General features: G+C 44.1%; 2 protein-coding genes across 2 annotated transcripts in view; one reads left to right on the top strand and one right to left on the bottom strand.

Moving 5' to 3' along the window:
* Positions 1-2417, top strand: part of ZCCHC14 (zinc finger CCHC-type containing 14) — an 86144-nt gene extending 83727 nt beyond the window's left edge. Inside the window, exon 14 of the mRNA XM_044986782.1 lies at positions 2045-2417. The gene's annotated coding sequence lies outside the window, so the exon portion shown is untranslated. The remainder of the gene's footprint in view (positions 1-2044) is intronic.
* MAP1LC3B (microtubule associated protein 1 light chain 3 beta) lies at positions 2271-17124 on the bottom strand. The gene is made up of 4 exons (XM_044986783.1): positions 16966-17124; positions 11840-11895; positions 10211-10317; positions 2271-4163 (listed from the first exon to the last, which is right to left on the bottom strand). Exons 1-4 carry the CDS (start codon positions 17003-17005, stop codon positions 3989-3991), a joined length of 378 nt encoding a protein of 125 aa, XP_044842718.1. The 5' UTR covers positions 17006-17124; the 3' UTR covers positions 2271-3988.
* Between the last annotated feature and the right edge of the window lie 6265 nt (positions 17125-23389).

Raw genomic sequence — 23389 nt, 5'->3', positions numbered from 1 at the left:
GGAATATATAGCATAGAGTGCAATTTCACAATAGTCTTTCTGATTTTAAAGTATGGGTGATGGAAGTGTTAGGAAGAGAATGAAAGCAGAATTGCCAACAAACTCCTCTGACAGTAGCAGTCCAATTTGAAATTAAGCATTAGAGGTTAGTTTGTGTGTCATTAACATTTGTCAGGAGGTTCAACAAGGAAAATTCATATCAAGAAGCAGGTATTAATAGGATTCCATAGTAATATCAGGTTTCATGTTATGTGAAACTTCCTAAACTGTGTATTAAAACATGACCAGTAAAAATTTAGTCAGAAAATAAGTGAAGGACTTCCTGAAATAATAGTATAAACCAACCCTGTTACCTCATCTTGAGTTTCATGCCGTTTACTGCTTGTTAGTATTGACACTAAAATTTAGTTTATGGTATTTGGCAGAGAAGCCACACTAATCCCACTGCCCCAAATGAAAATAGATTAGTTCTTGCAGTTTCACAATGGCATCAGTTCTACAGAACATGTATCAGAGGTCGCTTACACTTAAAGCCATGGATTCTGGGAGTGGTCTAGAATTCCTTTGTAAATCCAGTGAGTCCTATTTTGTTGGAAGTAAATGTACTTACCACTTGCAAGATTCTGGAAAACCATATTGCTGGTTGAGGCCAAAGGTAAGTTACTACAATACTAAGGAAATACAATACAAACCCTTGGGACTATTTAAGTTCTTACACAAGTAAAGATGCTTTGGTACAGAAACAAAGCAAATCCTGTGTTCTGAAGTGTAGTTTAACAGCTTCTCTTGGATATAATTTTCCACTGGGAATGAAGGAAACTCCTACTCCAATTTGAGCCATTTCCCTTATTTCAGTCAATTCTAGTATTAAAAATTGTGCATGTAACTTTATAAATATTTTTAAAATAGTTTTGTAAATATTTAATATTCAGCTAATTTGATTTTGAATTGTAAATGTCAAGTATTCTGGTATTGGAATTTTTATGTTTTATTATACTTTGTTAAAGGTAAAATTGTACATTTTTAGAATGTTTTTATCTAAGTAAATTTAATGTATGGAAAATAAAAAATTTCCAAGTCCTTACGTGCTTTTTAAAAGGCTTTATCCCTTTTAATTTTCTCCCAACCTAAATTGAGAACTATTTTAGAAATTCATTCAAAACAACTTTACAATTAAAGACACCCTCAGTCTAACTACACTCATCTGACAATGAATCAGATAGATCGTACATTGTTTGTGTCTCTATGCAACTGCTATTCTCTAATAATTAAAATGTGAGGGACAAACTTTGCCTTAGTCAAGGACAACTGAGGTTACTCTGCAAGGTACTGCTGTCCACAACTTGACACTTCACTGCTGGAGCTCATTGCAGCAGCCTGACTGTTGGGCTAGCGAGCGGGGGGTTTTGCAATATTTATAAACTAGGACCATGCTGTGACTTAAAGAATTACTGGTGAAAGACAAGTGGAACTGCTGAACACAGCCTTAGCCCTTAAAGCCAGTATTAAAACACTGTTTTGGAAGAATGGCATTTTGTGCTGTAAGCTACACAGAAACTGCTGTCTGCTTGTTGCTAGATCCATGCATTTGAAACCCTAGTTGAGTCTCAATACCTATTCATACACTTCTGAATTGTTTATTAAACGAGTGAAGGGCTGGATTCTGCCCCCCTTATGCCTGTAGCAGTACTTTACTAGTCATAGTCCCAGTAAAGTCAGTGGGGATTACTGATGAAGTAAGGGGTGTAGAATCTAACCTCAAATTAAAAACATGATTTCTTTAAATTTACCTGTTACTGTAAACTCAGAAAAAGCTAGATTGAGGGAAGTTTTAATTAAAATCTTGGATGAGATGGGAACAGCTGTTTTCCATGCAGAAAATATTCAAGCTATTTTATTAGTATGGTTTTGTGTGGGTAGTTAATTGTGTCTTTGCTATGGGAAACATAATGCATCCTTCCCTACTAACAACTAAATTGCAATGGGACTGCATTTTCCTTCCTACAAGCCTCTATTTCTAACCTTTCCCTTTCTTTTGTGACAGGGCTCCTCCATTCTACAGAGTTATTTTAATCTGGTTGTTCAGGGTCCTAAGCATCATCATAGATTGCTAATCCACACTGGGATCTACTGACAGACAAACCTATCATTCAACTCTGGGTACTGGAATCATACAGTGGCCCTTGACACATCTGTTTGCCCTTCTCTAGGAATGGCTACTGCATTAAAATTAGAAGAAAGCAGTCTCTAAATTACCACTCAAGCTGTGATTGAGTTATATCAGCACTGTATTAATTAAAAAAAAAATGCAACATTTGTACAGGAATCAGTCATTGATCACACAGTAATTACAAGAATGGCTGTCATGAGTTTAACAGGATGGTTTTACACAAAAAACTAAACATAAGACAAGCTGCTTTTAAAGTTTACATTAAGTAAAAAAACAATGAATATTTAAAAATTAAATAAGTATTGTGAACAAGATGCAAGCAGAAAGCTGTAGGTACAAATTGTACACCTTGATGTTGTACAGAGTGCCAAGATGCAGTAGTATTGCTTCTCTCCTCCCCTTCTCCCTGGTAGTAAGTTAACTTCCACTAACAGATGTAATTAATTCATAACATGATATACAAGGGTAAATCTTAGCCTGCGATACTTAACTTTACAACAGCTCTAAAGGCAGGACACTGATCCTACTTGGAACTCTCTGCATAGGATTCATCCCTATTCATGATAATAGTAACACCAAATTTTTAAACTCCACGCAGTGGGCAGGAAGCTTCAGTGATAGAAGTTGTTCCTCAGAACTTTATCAACTCCTGAATGTGAAATGATTTTATAAACACTTCCCCCATCAGTTATGACATGAACAAACAAGTGACAGACAATTTTGATGCAAGTTTGAATCTGATGTTTTCAGTAGAACTGTGTATAAACAAAGCAGTTTGACTTCCAGCCCTGAAGAGTTCATATACAACTGCTATGCTGAATATAGAGAACAGTAATAAAGAACAAATTAAGCAGAATGGTGCATGGAGTAAAACCAATAAGATTTTAAAGACCAAGATCACTATGGGGGCATTACCCATTTTTAGTGGCTGCATCTACCACCCAGTCATGTTTTATGGAAATAATTTCTTTTAATCAAAAAAAACCCTATTATGCTCTGGAAAAGCAGCCCCTCAGGGTAGGAGGGACTATCCACTGAAAGTTAGCTCACATGGAGCAGCCATTTGTGTCAGTGAAACCAGAAAGCAGTGACGATTTGTAATAGATTGACGTTTCTCTTAATGTTAACTGTCCAGGAGCTAACCTGGAATCATCTTAAAATATATACTTGCTACAATTAGAGTAAAGCTGTGGGGTTTGGTATGAATAATGTCCAGGAATCTGGCATCTTATCTTATGCAGTAGCAGTACTATGAAACTATTCCCCCACCACCACTTGCCCTGACTTTCTGCAAATACTGAGGCAAATGATTCCCTAGTTAGACTAAAGATTTAATATGCACAAACTTGCACTTTAGACCCTTACATGTTTGCTCCATGATGGAAAAAGGAAGCCTTTCCCTGAAAAGGAGCACTTTCTAGGAACAGTAAGGAATTAACAGAAAGATGTCCCAAACACTTTTGTTCACTACTGGAAACTGGTGCCAGTTCCTGTGTCACTGAAGTCAGCCAAGTGTTTCTTGTGTTGGCAATCTGAATGTGCAAGGTATGGTTCCATTCAGGAAGTCCAGAGACTTAAAACAAGTGTGCCTATGTGAAATATGACAGCAGGTTTTCAAAGCTAGATCTATGCTTGTCTGTACTGGCACTCAGCTGTTTAATATTCACAACAAGGTAAGGTAAGAGGAGGACACCTGCTAAAGCAAGCCTATGCTAAGGTACTGAGAGAAGTCGGTGACATCCCTTTCTTTTTCCTGGGGTGGAGATGGGGGGTTAGAAGGTAAAACCAAAATCCTAGGCTAGAAGCCACTTGAATGGTTTACACAGACGACTGCACTCCAAAAGTTTCCTGAGAGGCATATACCATGTACAGGAATCCATCTTCGTCCTTTTCGCTTTCATACACCTCTGATATGGGGGTTGACACGCTCACCATGCTGTGTCCATTCACCAGTAAGAAGAAAGCCTGAGTGGAGTTCAGCTGCAGGCGTCGTCTGTTAAACAAAGAAAGAGGAGGAAAGTGCTATGGTCATGGAATTGTGTTACCCCAGCATCGTCTAACAGAGGCTCATTTAAGGCATGTCCACATGCTCCGTTAATGAGCGATGTGCTGGTGCACATTATACTCCTGTGGGAATTCTGCGCATCCACGGACGCACAGAATTAATCTGTCTTGCATAAAAATTTTGTATTTTCCCACATAAAACACATTTTGCCTACGAAGTGCTGCAGTTCTGCCTTTTACCCACCAGAGGCCACTGTGGTGCCGGAACAGCCAGCTGCGTTCATGCCACTGTTCTGGTACCATAGAGGCCTCTGGTGGGCAAAAGCCAAAATTGCAGCACTTCTTAGACAAAATGTATTTTATGCAGGAAAATGCAAAATGCTATGCCCGGTGCACACCTCCCACCCACATCTGACACCCTCCAGATTCATGCCTAGGCTCCTTCCCTCTCACTCAGCTCTTCCGGTACTCGACTCCCCAAAGTCTTTGCACTGCTTCTGACAGGAAATACAGTTCTGTATTGTAATTTAAATGAATTACACAAAGTTCTGTATGAATATGCCTAGTAAGGAATTTATCAATAAAAAATTACCAGAACTTTGTCTGTATTGTTACAGACATACTTGCTGACAGATATTTTGAAATAAATTACCAAAATAACTGTAACTGGCATTATAATATTGTGTTACTTTGACAAATTCTGCAAATTGTACTTTCAAATACTGTGTGCCGAATTTTTTATTTTTTTGGTGCAGAATTCCCCCAGGAGTAACACTAACTGTCCTTGCAGACCTACTGGCATGCACTAAAAATTTCCTAGTGAGCATAACGTAATCTTTAAGCAGTACTACATCAGGCATGCCAGAAACAGTCAGTGTGTGCTAGCACTGTTAGTGTGCCAGAGAACTTACATCCAAGGTGTTTTGCACTAACACCATGTAGACAAGCCCTGAAATAGAGGCTGAGGCTATGTCTACACTACCACGGTAAGTCAACTCATGCTACGCTACGCAACTCCAGCTACATGAATAACGTAGCTGGAGTCGACATACCTTATGTCAAGTTACAGCAGGGTCTATGCCATGGGGGGGGGAGAAAATCCCAATGGGATTTCTCCCTATGTCAATGGGAGAAAATCTCCGGTCGACTTACCTTACTCTTCTCGTCAAGGGTAGAGTACAAGGGTTGACTGGAGAGCAATCTCCAATCGATTTGGCAGGTCTTTACTAGACCCACAAAATCGACCACCAGTGGATCGATCTTAGGGTGTCAATCCCTGCCATAGCATAGACCTGCCCATAGTCTCTTGTACAAGGTCTACAACGAAGTTGCCAGGTACACCAGTGGGGTTATAACAGCATAGTTATACTGCTACAAACCTACCTCTGTAGACACTTATTCTAGTATAAAAGTGCCATTTTCAGCTTAGCTTGTCACTTAGGAAGGGGTTTAAACTAAACTGAAAAGAAGCACTCTGACACTCAAAAGTGTCTACACAGAGGTTACAGAATAACTATAATTATACCGATAGAACCACAAACACTTTTCTACGTAGCCAAGGCCCAAAAGACTTTTGTATTTAGGCTTAGTTAAGGAACCTCTCACTGTAATGGTATGAAACTGAGGCCCAGATTCATGCAATGACCTGACCTGAACCCCCATGGGTAGCTGGCAGGGTGTTCTCCATTAGGGCCCTATACCTTTGGAACTCACTTTAGCATGCACATTGAAGACATGATTAGGCCCACCTTGCCCCTTGCCTGTGGGGAGACAGGTGTTTTCGGAGAGCTGATGGGGTAAACCCCCTGGCACTGTGTACTGTTAGCTTCTGTTGTATTTGCTGTCCTTTGATTATCGATTTGATAGGGGGAACTGAAGAGCTGTTTAGTATATTTTTAAAGATTGTCAGGAGTGCCCAGCGCAGTGGCCAGAGGTTCTTATTCTAGTTGGTAAAAATCCAAAAGTGCAGAAATTGCTCATTTACTTAAATCACGTAACTGCAAGCATGAGATTAGAACTGTTTATCTGCACGCTCGGTTTGGAAAAGTCAGGCCCTAGAGCCTTCAAAGCTGTGGAATAGGAAAGCCAGGTTAGACACCAACAGAATGAAGGACGGAATTATGACTTTTACAAGCACTTGGAGAATCCAGGCTCAGCCTAAACTGAGGAGCTTTTCATTTCATATTCTCTGGAAAGCCCCTGACATTTTAAAACAAGTTGGCCTTCACAAGGTTACAGAGGAGGGGCCCAAACAGCCTTCTCCGGGACCATCAGTAAGGCTAAGATTTTGGCACAAAGATCAGTGTTCATGGTCATTGTGAATCTGAATAAGTCTGTGACCCCTGCAGCTCCTGTGGCCTCCAGGTGTTGCAACCTGGCATACATGGTTGCAGCGCTGCTCAGGTTTGGTGCATCCAGCTCTCCAATGCCAATCAAATTTGGCCCTCTGCCTCCATTGCAATGCCTGGAGTGGGGAGCCAGGCTCAGCCTTGTGGGACAGGAACCACTGCTGCGGGGTTAGCTCACTCTCCAGCCCCTCCCCACCCTTTGTGACATATCCTTGTTTTCCCCCACATCTCTGCCATGACATGCATTACAATTTTCTGTGGAAAAAAAACATAGCTTTGCCCATAAACATGAGGACTGAAGCAAGAAAAACATGCTTATTCTTAAGACTCTGGGCTTTGGAGTACACAGCCTTCTGCACTAGAGCAGATACATGCAGGACTAAAGTGAGGAGAAATGGAGAGCTTGAAAAGGAATTAATGGGTTGTCATTCTGTTCCTGCATGAGTATAGCACTGAGGAGTCAGACTGCCGTCCACAGCAGGCAGCAGCACATAAATACTCGTTCTACCGCTCTGAGTTGTTGAGGCCAGAGCTGCTTCCTGCCAACTCTGCTTTTGGCTCTAGCAGCTGCAGATCTCGCAACAGAAGATTCCTTTACTCTTTTAGCTACAGCACAGTAGAAGAGCCAGCTTGAGCTCAAATTCTAACCACTCGGGTACAAAAGGCTTACTGAATGTAGTAGCCAATGGACAGCACAGGAGGACGTTCCCACAGAGTGGCTACAGTTTGGTATATGCAAAAGCGCATGGGTAAGACCAAGACCAACTGTACAAAGTCAGTCATGGGCACTGAAGTCCAACACAAAAATGGACAAAAAGACTGAGTAGCAGGAAGGCCTTTCAGCTAAGGCCTTGTCTATTCAAGGACACAAGAAAATTAATCTAAATTAACTGTGTGTGAATTTAAACTGGATTAGTTAAACAGCCTTAAATCCATGTGTGGATGCTCTTATTTAGAATTAAGGTGGCTTTAATTTGTTTTCTCTTAATTCACTTCCAAACTGAATTAAAGTAAACCAATAGAGAAGTTATTTTGGTTTTTCTTAATTCACTTCTATATTGGTCTACCTTAATTCCGTTTGGAAGTGAATTAAGAGAAATAAAATTAAAGCCACATTAATTCTGAATCCACATAGGATTTTAATATACTTTAGGTGTGAATGTAAAATAGATTAGTTAAGTGTTAATTTGGATTAAGTTGTCCTGTGTGTCTGTGTAGACAAGTCCAACTGCTAAAGTATGATCTTAATTAAAAAGTCTTTCAAACTGCTCCAAAATACTTTGGGCCCCTAATTCTGAACTCAGTTCCCACTTTTAGTTGTTCTTATGTAAGAATCTGGATTAGGCTATGACATTAACAATCCCATAAGGGGGATTTTTACAGTGCCGTATGGGGAAGGTCTCTATTTTACTATTTGTCCCAAAGTCCACTCTAAAAGAAGCAGCTCACATCTACAGTTCAGCCAGAGAAACAGCCACTCTATTCTTTAGAACAGCGTTTCTCAAACCGGGGTCCATGGACCCCTGGGATCACCAAGAGTACTCCAGGGGGTTCACTGGCCCTGCTGATCTATTCCTCCACCTCCCCCCAACCCCTCTATCTCCTGGAGGCTACTGAAGCCAAACTGGAAGATTTTAGGTGCTACAAGTCCAGCAGCACAGCGGGGCTAAGGCAGGCCAGGGGGTCTCTGTGCACTGCCCCCACCCCAAGCGCCAACTCTGCAGCTCCCATTGGCTGGGAACTGTAGCCAATGCAGGGGCAGTGCACAGTGACCCCCTCCCCACCTAGAAGCTGCTGCCAGAGAGGTGTGCCGGTCGTTTTCGGGAGCCACCCAAGGTAAGCACCGCCCAGCCAGAGCGTGCACCCCTCCCTTACCCCAACCCAACCCCCTGCCCCATCCCAGAGCCCGCACCTCATCCCCTCTGACACCCAAACCCGCTCCCTGAGCCCATACCTCACCCCCTCCCACACCTAAACTCCATCCCAGAGCCCACACCTCTTGCACCCCAACCCCCTGCCCCAGCCTGGTGAAAATAAGTGAGGATAGGAGAGAGCAAGCAACGGAGGGAGGGTGGAGTGAGCAGGAAGGGGTGGGGTGGGGGCGGGGCCTGGGGCTGAGTGAGGGAGCTTGGGGGACCTGAAAAATTTTAAAATGGGGGTCCTCAGGTTGCTAAGGTTTGAGAACTGCTGCTTTAGAACAAACTAAACTCAAATGAAGCAACAAACTAAACTCAAATGGTGAATGATACCCAACACTGATGACTACTTACTACCTCTAATCAAATATTCCCTACTTACATTAAGATAAGGAACTGTACATGGAACTCCTCTGCTGCATAGGAATGCCATTATGATACAATGTAACATATTAAGGTTGTTTTTTTTCTTCTAACTTCACCTTTGACTTTCCTCTGAAGCAACTCAAAGCAAAAACATTACAATATTCAGCCACAGTCTCAGTAAGAAGCATGGATATCAAAGCACCACAGTTTATGAATCTGTATTATGGGATTCAACATTTTCACTTAGGGCTTGTCCACACACAAGTTGCGCTGCTTTAATTAGACCCAACATACTTAAAGTGCTTTGGCCCCCTAGTCTGGATGCAGCTATAGTGGTAGAGAGATGCTTTATGGCAGTATAGCTATATTCTCAAATGCGAAAGGGAAACCATATTGATAAAACTTCATTTCCACCAGCAGTTGTACTGGTATAGCAATCTGGATAAAAAATTTACACCCCTAACTAATAGTTATATTGGTACAAAAAACTGTATAGTTTGTTTAAAGGGTGTCACAGGTGGCTGGCCCCTTAAAGTGGAGCCAGGGCTCAGTCTGCTCATTACAGACTTCAAGGAGAACAAGCCAGTAGCGTGGGGGGGGGGGGGGAATAAGTGGGTAAACTAACCTAAACTCCATCTTCCTCAAGTATGAAAGGGGTAAACTCTGTTTACCCACCTTTCTCCTTCACACACTATTGGAACCAGCCATCTCAGGACACCTGTAAGCAGTTAATTAACATCACCTAGGCAATTAATTAATGAGTGCCTAGGCCTGATAAAAGGCTACCAGTGCTCAGTTGGAGGGAACTGGTGCTAGAGAGAAGAGCTACCCAAGACTCTAGGAGGAGGAGGATGACGCTGACAATTTTGACCTGTTAAGCTTGCCAAGTGGACAAATGAAAGCAGTAAGTAAAAAGAGACTAGCTGAGAAGCTGACTGAGGGCTACAGCTGGCCTGAACTGTAATCCTACTCCAAGGGGAGAGCTGTGGATGCCTTACCAGATTTGCTTGACTTTATTCTGCATGCTAATCCAGCTCCAGGAGACATGCTAGGGACTCCTGAAGCTGAGAGAATACTTGTTGGCATTAACCCCAGGGCTGAAGGGTTGGACTTCAGGGTACAAATGGGTGGGGTGGGGGTGGTGGAGAGAGGGGTTCTGGGATCTTAACTCTCACCCCCCCACCCTCCTTAATACAACTGGGACATCTTGTCCTTGGTCCCTGAGTTTGAGTAAGTCACTGAAAGACCCAGAGCAGAAGAGAGGGCAGCAGGGCCATGCTGTGCCACAAGGAGGCAAGCTTGAGGGCACTGTCCTATCACAGTTATCCAAAGCATTCACTAGCTAGCAGATTAACACTGAACTATGATTTTATTTTGATCCACCATGTACTCAACCCTTAACATACCTGATGATTTTGATTAGTTCGCTCATGTTGACATGATCTGGTACCAGGAACTTAGTTTTATCCAGAACTGGAAGCTGCTTCTCACCCTTGTACCTTTCAATTATCACCTGGAAGGAAAAAAGCTCTGAAGTAGCAGTTATAAGGCAGTGCAGGGGCTTGTCTCTGCTTATTCTATAACTAAACATTCAAGAGTAGAACATACTGAAGAACTGTGTCGGTAAGTACCACCATAGCCTAGTTGTAGATAATTATGTTCCTGTTCAGTCCCTTCTACTCTTTTAAACATTTAAACATGGGTCTTGTTATATTAGTATTTTTCTTATCTAGTGGCAGAGAGGACCTTTCTTCAATCAGAAAGAAAAAGAATGGAACTAGTTTGGTTATAGCGAAATCAATGCAGTGCAGGAATAGTCATCCTGTATAACAGTCTTCTAGGCTACTTTCTAGTGAAGTGCAAGAACACTGGAAAGTGGGGGGGGGGCGGTGTTTGTTTTTAAGCCACTTTATAGAGGAATTTCAACTGGCTATGTCATCAGTTTTCAGCACTGGGAAACAGCTGAGAGCAAAGACCTCAAATTAAGTTATCCCCTAATTAAATTACTGCTGTTGCTTTCAGAGAAACAAGGTGCCTCCCACACTTTACTAACACCCCCCTAAAGATCATTTTACACCATGACAGGGAGGAAAGGCAATTTTTGTGCAGAGAATGGTAAATTAAGAAAAACTATTAGCACCACGTTATCCTTGCTGGCATAGCTTCCTTTTGATTTTAAACTAGGATGGCTGTGTTTTGTTTTGCTTTGCAGTTGCAAAGGCAAGATCAAGGCTACCCATACAGTGGAACTCAGAATTTCCCACCCGTATGGTAGCCTGGACAGGAGTCCTGACTGGCCTGAGTTACTACTGAGCAAGTCTAGAGAACATGGTAGCTCTCCCACCATTGATGGAGCTGCATCCATAGCAGTAAGAGTAAAAAAATAAAGACTAAGTCTAGTTTAGAGAGGTCATTTGGCCCATCAGCCAAAGTGAAATGGAGTTGGCAGGACCTGTGGCTAACAGATGCTTCCAGCTATGGGTCACCTTTCCTGTGTAGACTGAATGCAAGTGGGTTGCTCAGGAGTCAGGCTTTCAGAAGAAGCACTCCCACCAGGCCCCAGAAGGCACTATATAGAAGGGTGGGTTGGTTGGTTGTTTTTTAGAAGATAGGCTTTGGCAAATTTTGGCAGCATGGATCCTTAGATATAATTCAAATCAAAGCATAATTTAGCCCTTGTTCTTTAGGGTTACACTCTGGACAGGAGTTACTGAGTACTCTTCTATTAGAAAGACAGGTCTTCAGTTTTTCCATCTAAAGAGTTGCACCTAGGACTCTCACTGGACTCAGTCTGAGGTGTTCTGTTACAAGTTGCATTATACAATATACACGCACAAGTAGCCCATATTTTGCCTGATTAGCAGTTGCCACCAGCTAGCATGTTGGTCATTGGTTGCCAGGCTCAGGATTATTTTCTGAAGACCAGGCCACCCCTGAAAGGATAATATTTTATTACTACAGACCCAGAGATTCCGAATACATTTTGGCCTTTCTTCCTTTCTGTGGTGAGAAAGGTAAAGTTATTAATCACTTACTGGTATTTTTGTTGGATGCTGATCTCTAATCAGTCGCACATCTTCTACTCTTTGCTCTGTGGGAGGAAAAAATATTGCCCAACTAAATGCTCAGATACACACTACATGGGTTTTGTTCTAAGCCTCAGGGATACAAGGTATGCTATTTCCTTGGGCTCTTACTTGTTAGTAGGTTTTTTGTTATTGGAAAAAGTGAGGTAAAGAAGTTTCTAAAAGAGGAAAGAACCAGTTCAGTCAAGGCAATTTTATAAAATAAAGCAATGATAATTACAAACTCTCCAATAAAAAAATAAATAATTGGAGATATACCTATCTCATGGGGCTGGAAGGGACCCTGAAGGGTCATCAAGTCCAGCCCCCTGCCTTCACTAGCAGGACCAAGTACTGATTTTTGCCCCAGATCCCTAGGTGGCCCCTCAAGGATTGAACTTACAACCCTGGGTTTAGCAGGCCAATGGTCAAACCACTGCGCTATGCCTCCCTGTTCAGGGATGACTGTTCTGTTCTTTAACCAGCAAGATGACTACTAAACTAGTTTTGGTTGAGAATCCTATTGTGTTAATGCAGAATGAGATGCCCACTAAAGCAAAGGACATTTAATCACATGAATTTGCTGCATCCAGTCATGTTATCCATTATCCTTTATTCCTGTTTAGGAAACTTAACATGACACTGTCCTAGGTTTAATCTTGTGTTCCTGAAGAGGGAGTTGCTGGCTAGACTGGCATGTTTCAGGTAGTCCTAGCTCTTAGATCAATGTCAGCTTAACACTGTACATTTGAATATTAGTTATCAATTTTCTATTAATTGAATACCACGTCACCCATGCTGATAGTGCTGTTCTTCTAAACTCTGGTTTGTTCAGTATTTACCCATCCCAGTTTGCAAGACAAGGTTAGTTTCCTTTTAAAGGGAAGTATTAGTAGCACACACTTCACTCTGGACAAAACAGAAGTCAGACCTGGTGTAAATTAACTCTCTTACTTTAAAGTCAGTTATGCTGCCTACACCAGGCCTGAATTTGGACTTGCCATGAACTCAGACTTTATCTCCACTTCTCTCTGCTTTATGGGCCATGTCCCTCTATAAATACCTCTTGCAGAAAAAGGACTGAATACTACAGTACAGCTTTGACGCATTAGCAGACTCCTGTAATAAGAACAAATCTTCAGGGATGTTGCTGACAGCGCTTCCTCTCCCATCAACCCAGACCATTACTTTTAGTCTGAGGTAAAGACAGATTACCTGGCCTGTCATTCAATAAACTGCTTTTCAATAAACTGTCATTCAATAAACTATCCTTTGGTCACTACTAGGATCTCATGCATCCATCAATTACTGTACATGCAAGCTTACTATGTGATTAGTAATGACGTGCAGCACATGACTCATGATTTTCAAATCAAATTAGTCTGACAAGAATCAAGCAAAACTAAAGCTTCTAAAAAGCTGGTCTGCAGTGATGTGGGAACTAATGACTTCCCAAAACTTAAGATCTTTATTACAAAACTTCCTGTTGCTCAAGACCCTAAATACCAAAATTAACTTTCAGTAGAGACCAGTTCTAATTCACTGGGAATTCAAGAGTTCCAGATATACCCACAGTCCTTAGGGCCCACCATCACCATGTCTGAGAACAGAAGTATGCCATTAAGCAATAGCTAATATTAAATTTAGCAGAAATAAGAGAGTTATAGAAGAGTGGTGGAGAGCAGGAACAGTAATCCTCAACCAACCAAATAAACTTAGTTTTAGTAATTTTTTTTCTATTGAAACTGATGAGTTTTGACATGGGGATTTTTTTTCCTAGCACTATTAGTGTGGAGTAGAAGCAGCCCAAAATGGGAGCCAGACAAAACTGATTACTGTGTATGGCATGTTCAAAATCAGGCCTCAGTCAGTTGCAGATAAAAGCTGTACTCTGACCACATTAGTTGTAATGGCAACTAATTGGCTGCCATTGTAGCTGAACTTAATACCTGGGACTGAAGCTGTTGATAGACACTGGGGGGAAGAATGGCTTTTGGAGGGAAGTTGTTGGTATTTGAGGCTTCAGAAGAAAGGACAGATTAGATTGGTAAAATTTGCCAGCAACATCAGTACAGGCACTAGCTCGAGTACAAGGGAGTGACTGGTGGGGAGGCTGCTGAGTATAGTTTGACTCCAACCAGAGACAGATGGGGGTAGAGGGAGAGTCTGGATCAATTATTTCCATCAATTTTATTTTGCATAGAAAACTTTGCACTTCAAGTAGAATAGGCTGTGCTGCCAATTTTTGTCGTTTTAAGAAAATGGAGGCTCTGGGAACAATAAAAAGGAGATGGCATTCCAGTCTTCCTCCCTGATCTATATGAACAGACTAAACAATGCAGCCCTTCAATCTTTTTGACTCCATCTTAGCCAGGAAGTGTGTTGGCACCATTCTAGCAAACTGTTTACTCAAAGGGACTAAGCTGTTTTCCCCAGCCAACATTAAACAGGATATTTTATGCTCTGCTGCCTTTGAAGAACTAAACAGGGATGCAAGGAATGCATTTTAGTCAGCTCCAGACTCCTAGGTGGAGAACTATTTCCACATGTTAGAATCAAAACTGAAAGTGGAATTTAAATCTCATGTCAACAGCATACCGGAAGTTAAATGCTCAACACGGACAGGAAGGGGTTACATGCCTAATTCCAGGCATACAAGGAAGAGAGATGTTTTCTAGCATCTGGGAGTTCTGCAGTCAATAATGGATTATGCAGACATGTAATATTATCAGCCCAAGAATCTAATTCTGCAGTGCATTTCATCCTTTTATGGTGCCAGTCTCAACACCACCATGCCACAAAACTCCTCTAACCAATAGCTTTCAGGGTCCTTTAATAGTGAAAAGTGCAAGGTCATGCATTTAGGGATTAACAACAAGAACTATTGTTATAAGATGGGGAGGCATCAGGTGGAAGTAACAGAAGAGGAGAAGGATCTCGGAGTATTGGTTGATCACAGGATGGGTATGAGCCGCCAATGTGATATGGCCGTGAAAAAAGCTAATGCGGTCTTGGGATGCATGAGGCGAGGTATTTCCAGCAAAGATAAGGAGGTGTTAGTACCGTTATAGAAGGCACTGGTGAGACATCATCTGGAATACTGTGTGCAGTTCTGCTCTCCCATGTTTAAGAAGGATGAATTCAAACTGGAACAGGTGCAGAAAAGGGCTACTAGGATGATCCGAGGAATGGGAAAACCTGTCTTATGAAAGGAGACTCAAAGAGCTTGGCTTGTTTAGCCTAAGCTAAAGAAGGCTGAGAGGAGATCTGATTGCTCTCTCTAAATATATCGGAAGACTAAATTCCTCTCCCTCCCTGGTATTATTTAAGCTCAGTACCAATGTGGACACAAGAACAAATGAATATAAACTGGCCGTCAGTAAGTTTAGACTTGAAATTAGACAAAGGTTTCTAACCATCAGAGGAGTTAAGTTCTGGAACAACCTTCCAAGGGGAGCAGTGGGGGCAAAAGACATATCTGGCTTCAAGACTAAGCTTGAGAAGTTTATGGAGGGGATGGTACAATTGGATAGCCTAATTTTGGCAATTAATTTGTCTTTACTTGCGGTAAATATGCCCAATGGGATGTTAGATGAGGTGGGATCTGAGTTACTACAGAGAATTCTTTCCTGGGTGTCTGGCTGGTGAGTCTTGCCCACATGCTCAGGGTTTAGCTGATTGCCAGATTTGGGATTGGGAAAGAATTTTCCTCCAGGGCAGATTGGCAGAAGCCCTGGGGGGTTTTCGCCTTCCTCTGCAGCGTGGGGCATGGGTCACTTGCTGGAAGATTCTCTGCACCTTGAAGTCTTTAAACCATGATTTGAGGACTTCAATGGCTCAGACACAGGTTTGATACAGGAGTGGGTGGGTGAGATTCTGTGGCCTGCATTGTGCAGGAGGTCAGACTAGATGATCATAATGGTCCCTTCTGACCTTAAAGTCTATGATTCTATTCCATTTGAAAGTGTGGTCCTGTTGCTACCATGCTTGCCAACCCACAGGTTTCCCTGCCTGCTGATGTGGAACAAGTACCACACCATACAAAATTAAAACAAACCACACAATAACCTTTACTTTCATTTTCTGCGGGGTGGCAGCAAGACAAAGCTATGATTCTTGTTCCAGTCAAGCGAGCAGGGAAACCGCTTGAGACAGAAGTGCAAGAACAACAGAAAGCCTCTAATCTCGTCCCTGCTTTAAAAAAATAAAGGAGAGGAGTGGCATTTTAAAGCCAAGCCAGCTGCAGTGCTAACCTTCCTTATATATCTTAAGCGGCCCAGCCCTGCCCAGCAATACATCTTTGGGTAGCCTTTTGTTGCAACTCCTTGTAACAATGTGGTTATCTGACTCCCTCACTAATTCCTTTTCAAAATTAGAGCACTGCCGTCCCATGCAGTTCCTCCTGCTCTGTCAGGGTCAGGTCCCACTTGTAGGAGTATTGGATCAACAAGGATTTAAAAAAAAAAGTAGTCCAGTGAATCACCAGCACTTGAATCCTGCGGGCCCCCCCCCCCGAGGACTTAGTGGAGAGAAGTGACACCAGGTCTGGGCTGCGGCTGGGAGGAGGATGACGCGGTTGCTTCACTTCAACACAACAACACGGCACGGCCGCTCGGAGCAGGCAGATCCCCAGCGCTGCTGAGGGCCGGGCCCAGGAGCGATGCTGGCCCGGGGAGGGCACAGCACGTTCGCTGGGGTCTCCCCATCTCTCCCCACGTACAGTGGGGGAGGGGGCTCTGAGCCCGGTACAATTACCCCCCGCTCCGTGCCCCCCCCCAACATACACCGCAGCGCCCCCTGGGGCGGGGGATAGGACCCTGCCACCACCACCCCCCGGCTGGGCTAAGGGAGCGGGGGATGGGCCCCCGTCACCCCGGGCTGGGCTAAGGGAGCGGGGGGATGGGCCCCCGGCACCCGGGCTGAGGGAGCGGGGGGATGGGCCCCCGTCACCCCGGGCTGGGCTGAGGGAGCGGGGGGATGGGCCCCCGTCACCCCGGGCTGGGCTGAGGGAGCGGGCCTCTGCCCGGGCACAGCGGGTCCCCGGCTCCCCGGAGCGGCTCTGCCGGCCCCTCGTCCCCCTCGGGCCCGGCCCTTACCGAAGGTGCGGCGCTGCTTGAAGCTCTTCTCGGAGGGCATGGCGATGGCGGCGGCGGCGGCTCGGCTCGGCCCAGCCCGGCCCGGCTCCAGCGGCTACTGGCTGCGCCGCTCCGCCCCTACCTCGACCACCCCCCACAGAGCCTGCTAGCCCTCGCGTCACAGGGGGCGGGGCCCGGCGCGGGCGCGCCCCGCGCCTGCCCCCGTCGCCATCTTGAGTGTGGCGGAGCGTGGGGGTGCCCTGCGCGCGTGCGCGCAACAGAGGGAACGCGGCGGTGCTCAGCCGCGGAGGCCGCCCCCCCCCCGCTCACGTGCGGCCTGAGGAACAAACCGCCTGCCGGGTACCGCCTGCAGCTCGAGTGCGGGCCCGCCCCGCGCATTGTGGGGGGAGTGCGCCCAAAGGCCGCCCCACGATCCCAGCAGCCACAGGCCCCCCACCACCACCACGTACCCCCCTCACCAGCCCCAGCCTCCCCCCCACAACACTCCCCTCACAAGCCACAGCCCTCGTGTGTGGGCACAACTCATCCCATGAGCCTGGCCAGGCCACAGCCACCACCACCACCACGATACCCCCATCAGTCTCCCTCACACCCCATACTTTCCCACCAGCTCCCCCCACTGCCCTACCAACCCCAGCCACACCCCCCCCCACATACACCATGGTGCCCTCGCATGTTACCTCTCACCACACCCATGCCAGCCACAGCCACTCCCATGATACCCCCACCAGCACCATGCCAGCCTCTTCGTGTGCTGCCTCCCACTCATGTCACAAACCCCCACGTACAGTGTCCCCTCCTCCCAGCACCACACTGATCGCAATCCATCCCCTGGCATCACACCAACATCCACCACCACCAAATGCCAGCACCTTGGTACTCCCACTCCCATATAAATATCCCCATGGCAACCATGGCCCCCTCCATGTAATTTCCTCCCACAGGCCTACACTAGCAAAGCCCAGCCATGTTGGCTGGGTTCAGCAAATACTGTAACTGGATGCCCCAATATGAGTTTATTTATACCATATGGGGACCACTCGGACCTTGTCTACAATTAGCATCATCCTTAAGTTTCCAACCATTGCAGCTCTATTTGTGCTAGAATAGTATAGACCAGACACTGGCGGTTTAAGCACTGTGTGATTACTTATCCTCTATATCTGATCAAGATAGGATATGGGTTTGTTACAGCCCCTAGTTACTGAGCCTGGCTCTTTATGTCTTTATAACTAGTGAAACTCATGCTTTCAGCCCTAGAGGTCCCTCCCAGGTTCAATCCCTTGTTAGCAGAGATGGTGTCTCTCACACTAACACTGTGGTAGCATGAGAATAGGAATAAATACTTGTGTGTACACAGTTTCTGGGGCTAACTTCAGTTTGTTTCCCAGTCTATAAGGGCATATCCTGCAGCTAAACAATAGCTAAAACAATTTACTCCTCCGCATTCAATTCCCCTCTTCAGAGGTCACCTGCTCATCCCTACCCCACCCCACCATACACACACACTCACCACATCTGACAGAGCAGGTGTAAATTGCACAACCTAAATGGCACCATTAAAATGCAGATGCTATTATGATAAACCTGATCAGCAGTCTTCCCATCTAGCCATTGTTTTGTCCTTCCCAGACCCTTTGCCTAAGGGTGGGTGATTATATAAAACAAGCAAGAAAGGGTCCTTTCTATGAAAAGAGAGGTCTCAAATTCTTCAGAGACATGAAGAATGTTGATAAATGCAAAGTAATGCACGTTGGAAAACATAATCCCAACTATACATATAAAATGATGGGGTCTAAATTAGCTGTTACCACTCAAGAAAGAAATTGAAGTCACTGTGGATAGTTCTCTGAAAAGATCCACTCAATGTGCAGTGGCAGTCACAAGTGGACAGATGTTGGGAATCATGAAGAAAGGGATAGATAAAGACAGAAAATATCGTATTCCCTTTATATAAATCCATCATATGCTCACAACTTGAATACTGCATGCAGATGTGGTCGCCCCATCTCAAAAAGATATATTGCAATTGGAAAAGGACAACAAAAATAATTAGGGGTATGTAGGGTGACCAGATAGCAAGTGTGAAAAATTGAGAGAGGGTGGAGGGTAATAGGAGCCTATGTAAGAAAAAAACCCAAATATCAGGATTGTCCCTATAAAATCGGGACATCTGGTCACCCTAGGGGTATATGACTACTGTATGAGGAGAGATTAATAAGACTAGGACTTCAGCTTGGAAAAGAGATGACTAGGGTGGGGGTATGATCGAGGACTATAAACTCATGACTGGGATGGCGAAAGTAAATAAGGAAGTGTTATTTACTCTCTCATAACACAAGAACTAGGGGCCACCAAATTAAATTAATAGGCAGCAGGTTTAAAACAAACAAAAGGAAGGATCTCTTCACACAATGCACAGGCAACCTGTGGAACTCCTTGCCAGAGGATAGTGTGAAGGCCAGAACTATAACAGGGTTCAAAAAAGAACTAGATAAATTCATGGAGGACAGGTCCATAAGTGGCTATTAGCCAGGATGGACAGGGATGGTGCCCCTAGCCTCTGTTTTCCAGAAACTGGGACTGGGCGACAGGGGATGGATCACTTGATGATTACCTGTTCTGTTCATTCCCTCTTGGGTACCTGGCACTGGCCACTGTCATAAGACAGGATACTGGGCTAGAAGGACCTTTGGTCTGACACAGTATAGCCATCCTTATGTTCTTATGACATTAAGCAAAAATCCCAGTCCCAATCAGGCTTGGTGATATGGGCTGTGTCCCCACAACTGTATCAAAACACCATCAATGGCATTATTTAAGTTTAAGGCTGCAAGGACCCCCCCCCCCCAAATCATCTACTTTGACCTGTATATCACAGACCATCCACACCACCCAACACCTGCACACTAAACCCAACAACCAAAATTAGATCAAAGTATTACAGCCCATGGGAGACTACACTATTATGTGCCACAGGCAGAGAATAGGAGGGATTGTAGTGCACCATTGCCTGAGGCCCCCTGCAATGACAGGGAAATGCTTGAGATATACCCAGATAATCCTAGCAAGTGCCCTGTACCCACTTGCTGCAAAGGGAAGCAAAAACAAACTAAAAAAACCCCCAACTCCTCCATCCCCAAGGTCACTGCCAATCTGACCTGGGGGGAAATTCCTTCCTGACCCCAACACAAGGCAATATGTGAGCAAGAACCAGCCAGGGAAGCACAGAGAGAAAGAATGCTCAGTGCCAACTCAGAGCCTTGTCCCTCCCTGTCCAATGTCCCTTCTCCAGCTATGGCCATTACATGCTTCAGAGGACACATACACTCTCTCTCTTACCCTTCCTGCCCTCTGCAGATGACCAGCTGAAATCATGAAGCAAGTTTTTAGGAACATAAAACAAACTGCAAGTGAGACCCAGGACTGTTGAGTCCTTCTCCCCTACCAACAGGGTTTCTGCTTCTGAGAGAACAGCCACTTATCAAGTCAGAACAATATTCAGGGTATTTGATTTATAATACAAAGCAAAAATAAGAGTGTTTTCCCCACTCTTATAACACAGAACAGCAGAACCATTTTAGCCTAAGTTTCCAAAATACATCCTCTTTTGGGGCAGGGTGGAACCAAGAAAGGTTTAGTTCTAAGGGACTTTTTTGTTTGTAGAATCGAACACAGGAATTTATCATTAAAATTGCCTTCTCATAGCCTTAGCATTGACCCCAGCTTAGTTTAATATGTATTTTTATTTATTCCTATTAACGTAGACTGCATATAAATAGTTTAGCTTGTCAAGGAGATGGAGGAGGGGGACAAGGGGTAGGAGGCTTTAAGATCAGGAAGCAGTTTATTTTAAGCATAAGAAAGTTGCATGATTCAGTATTTCCCTGGTACATTTAGGCTTTGTCTACACTAAGGGCTTATATCTCCATGTACAGTGATACAACTGCACCTGTGCAGTTGTGCTGATGTAGCACTTTAGTGAAGCGACTCCTATGCCGATGGGAGGGCTTCGCCTATCAGCATAGTTAATCCACCTCCCTGAGAGAAGGTAGCTGTGTTGGTGGGAGAAGGTGTCACATCAACATAGCGCTGTCTGCACAGGGGGGTTAGGTCCATATAACTATGTCACTCACGGGGTGGATTTTTCACATCCTTGAACAACTTCGTTATACTGATGTAGGTCTGCAGTGTAGATCTGGCCTAAAGAACTGCAACTGTATCTCACATGTTCAGCTGCAAACGCTAGCATACAATTGCTGTGCCTCACCTAGAGAATTTTAGAAGGTGCTTATTAGGTACAGCTAAGTAACTCTGTCTGACATCACACCTTTAAATCCGACTCTAGACAAATCTTCATTATGAAACCTGGAACAAGTCATATCAATGTATCAAACTTGCTAGAATTGTAGCAGAACCCAAACAATTTCAGTTGCAAACCCAGTTTTCATGTATACCTGCCACAGACACCAGCCTCTGCTAACGTCAAACTGTTTTTAATTTTAACTGCCTTATACTATAAGATATCAGGGTGACCCATGACCTTGCCATGATGGTGCATTAAAGTCAGTGCTCCTTCTGCAGCCAGTCAGACAACATTCTGAACAAGATGAGAAAACTTCAGTACATTGGAAATCCCTGAATGAACTGGTTGATGAGTTGGTGATTACTTGTAGCATGGTTACTATTTCTAGGAAGGAAATATAAATTAAAATTACAGGATACCGTGTTCTCATTTTGAAAGGAAGACTCAGTAAGCACCTTATGATTCAAGGCCAAGTATTTCCGGTAGCTATATAATCATAGGATGAGATCACTACAAAACGTGACTGACAGCTCTGAGAAAGACAGCCCTGAGGTCTATAATGTTTCCATCTATCTTACAGAAAAGAGCAGCCGAAACAAGTTGGCTGATCATCATCAGGGAGGTTGGTGTCCATTTAAAACCTAAACTACAGGAATACAATCTATGCTCGACCCCTCTGCCCACTGATTGAAGAATAGGGAGATCTCTTTTAAAGAGACAGCTTTTAAAATCTGCTCACAGCAAGTGGCTCACTGTTGGAGTCACTCCATCTGTGAATAAGAAAAATCATCCTTAGCTTTAGACATTACACAGAATTAGAATTCACTATGTTCTCTGAAGTGCTGTTCTCTCAGGGACTGCAGGCAGCGATATAGGAAATACCAATTCCACTGGCACTTTTGGGGCCAGCTGTCCAAAAGTAATCAGCACCCGGCAGCTCTAACTATTCTCAAAGAGAGTTAGTGGGTACAGAGCTCTTTTGAAAATTGGAGTATTGATTTGGTGCCTAAATGGGAGAAGAGCCCTTTTGAAAATCTGGCCCATATAACACTTTTAACACATAGCTCTTAATGCACTTCACAAAAAAGGGTGTTGTTATCTCCACTTCACAGATGAGGCAATAGAGGACAGAGAGGTGAGGTGAGGTGACTTACCCTACTCTGCAGCTCAGTGGCAGAGCTGGGCCTAGCTCTGATCCCCATTCCCATGCCCTATCCACCAGGTCACATGAGCTGTCAAGCTGCAATAGAACACACTAAGCATTGGCCGTGGTGTCGTTCGTTAGAAGGCAGCTCTGTGCAGGATTACAGAAGCCCACATTCGGAGAATCCTATGCCAACCAAGACTGTCTTTTCTGTAGACGGCAGCAGAATATTTCAGTCCTGGGAGAGACATTATGTATTAGCTTTGATTCCAACTTACATAGATTCCATTGATTGAGTCTCAAAGGCTACAGGGACCATACAAGCAAAGTGAACCAATACGGAGACAGCAAAAAACACCTTTATCTGCCTGATATACAATAGCAGATCCCATTAGACGAGGGAATATTTTCCCGGTTGGGACCTGCTGCTGGGAAAAAGCTGATCCTGTACAATTCCTTAACTGCCCTCTTTTTAGAGCAATAATATATTTAAATTAAAGACGCTAGAATGGCAGAGAATAGACACCTACCTCCGCCTTTATCCAACCAGCCATAGGTCAGAGTCCACAATCATTCTCCCTTAGAAAGTGATTATCACATATCAGTAATGATAAGCTGGCTTCTGAGGGAACGTCTACACTACACTTTGGGGTGAGCCTCCCAGCCGGGATCTATAGGCTTAGGCTAATGGGGCTCACACTAGTACTCTGTAAATAGTCATATAGCCAGTTCTTTAGAGTGATGGCACACTCTCCTCCAGGAAAAACAACAAGGAGTCCTTGTGGCACCTTAGAGACTAACAAATTTACTTGGGCATAAGCTTTCATGGGCTCAATACCCACTTCATTAAATGCATGGAGTGGAAAATACAATAGAGAGGTATAAATACACAGCATATGAAAAGATGGGAGTTGCCTTACCAAGTGGGAATAGCCCACTTCCACCTTAATTTAATTGGCTTGTTAGCACTGACC

The sequence above is a fragment of the Mauremys mutica genome, chromosome 14, assembly GCF_020497125.1.
Source record: "Mauremys mutica isolate MM-2020 ecotype Southern chromosome 14, ASM2049712v1, whole genome shotgun sequence".
Taxonomy (NCBI): Eukaryota; Metazoa; Chordata; order Testudines; family Geoemydidae; genus Mauremys; species Mauremys mutica.
This window is presented reverse-complemented; position numbering and strand designations above follow the sequence as displayed.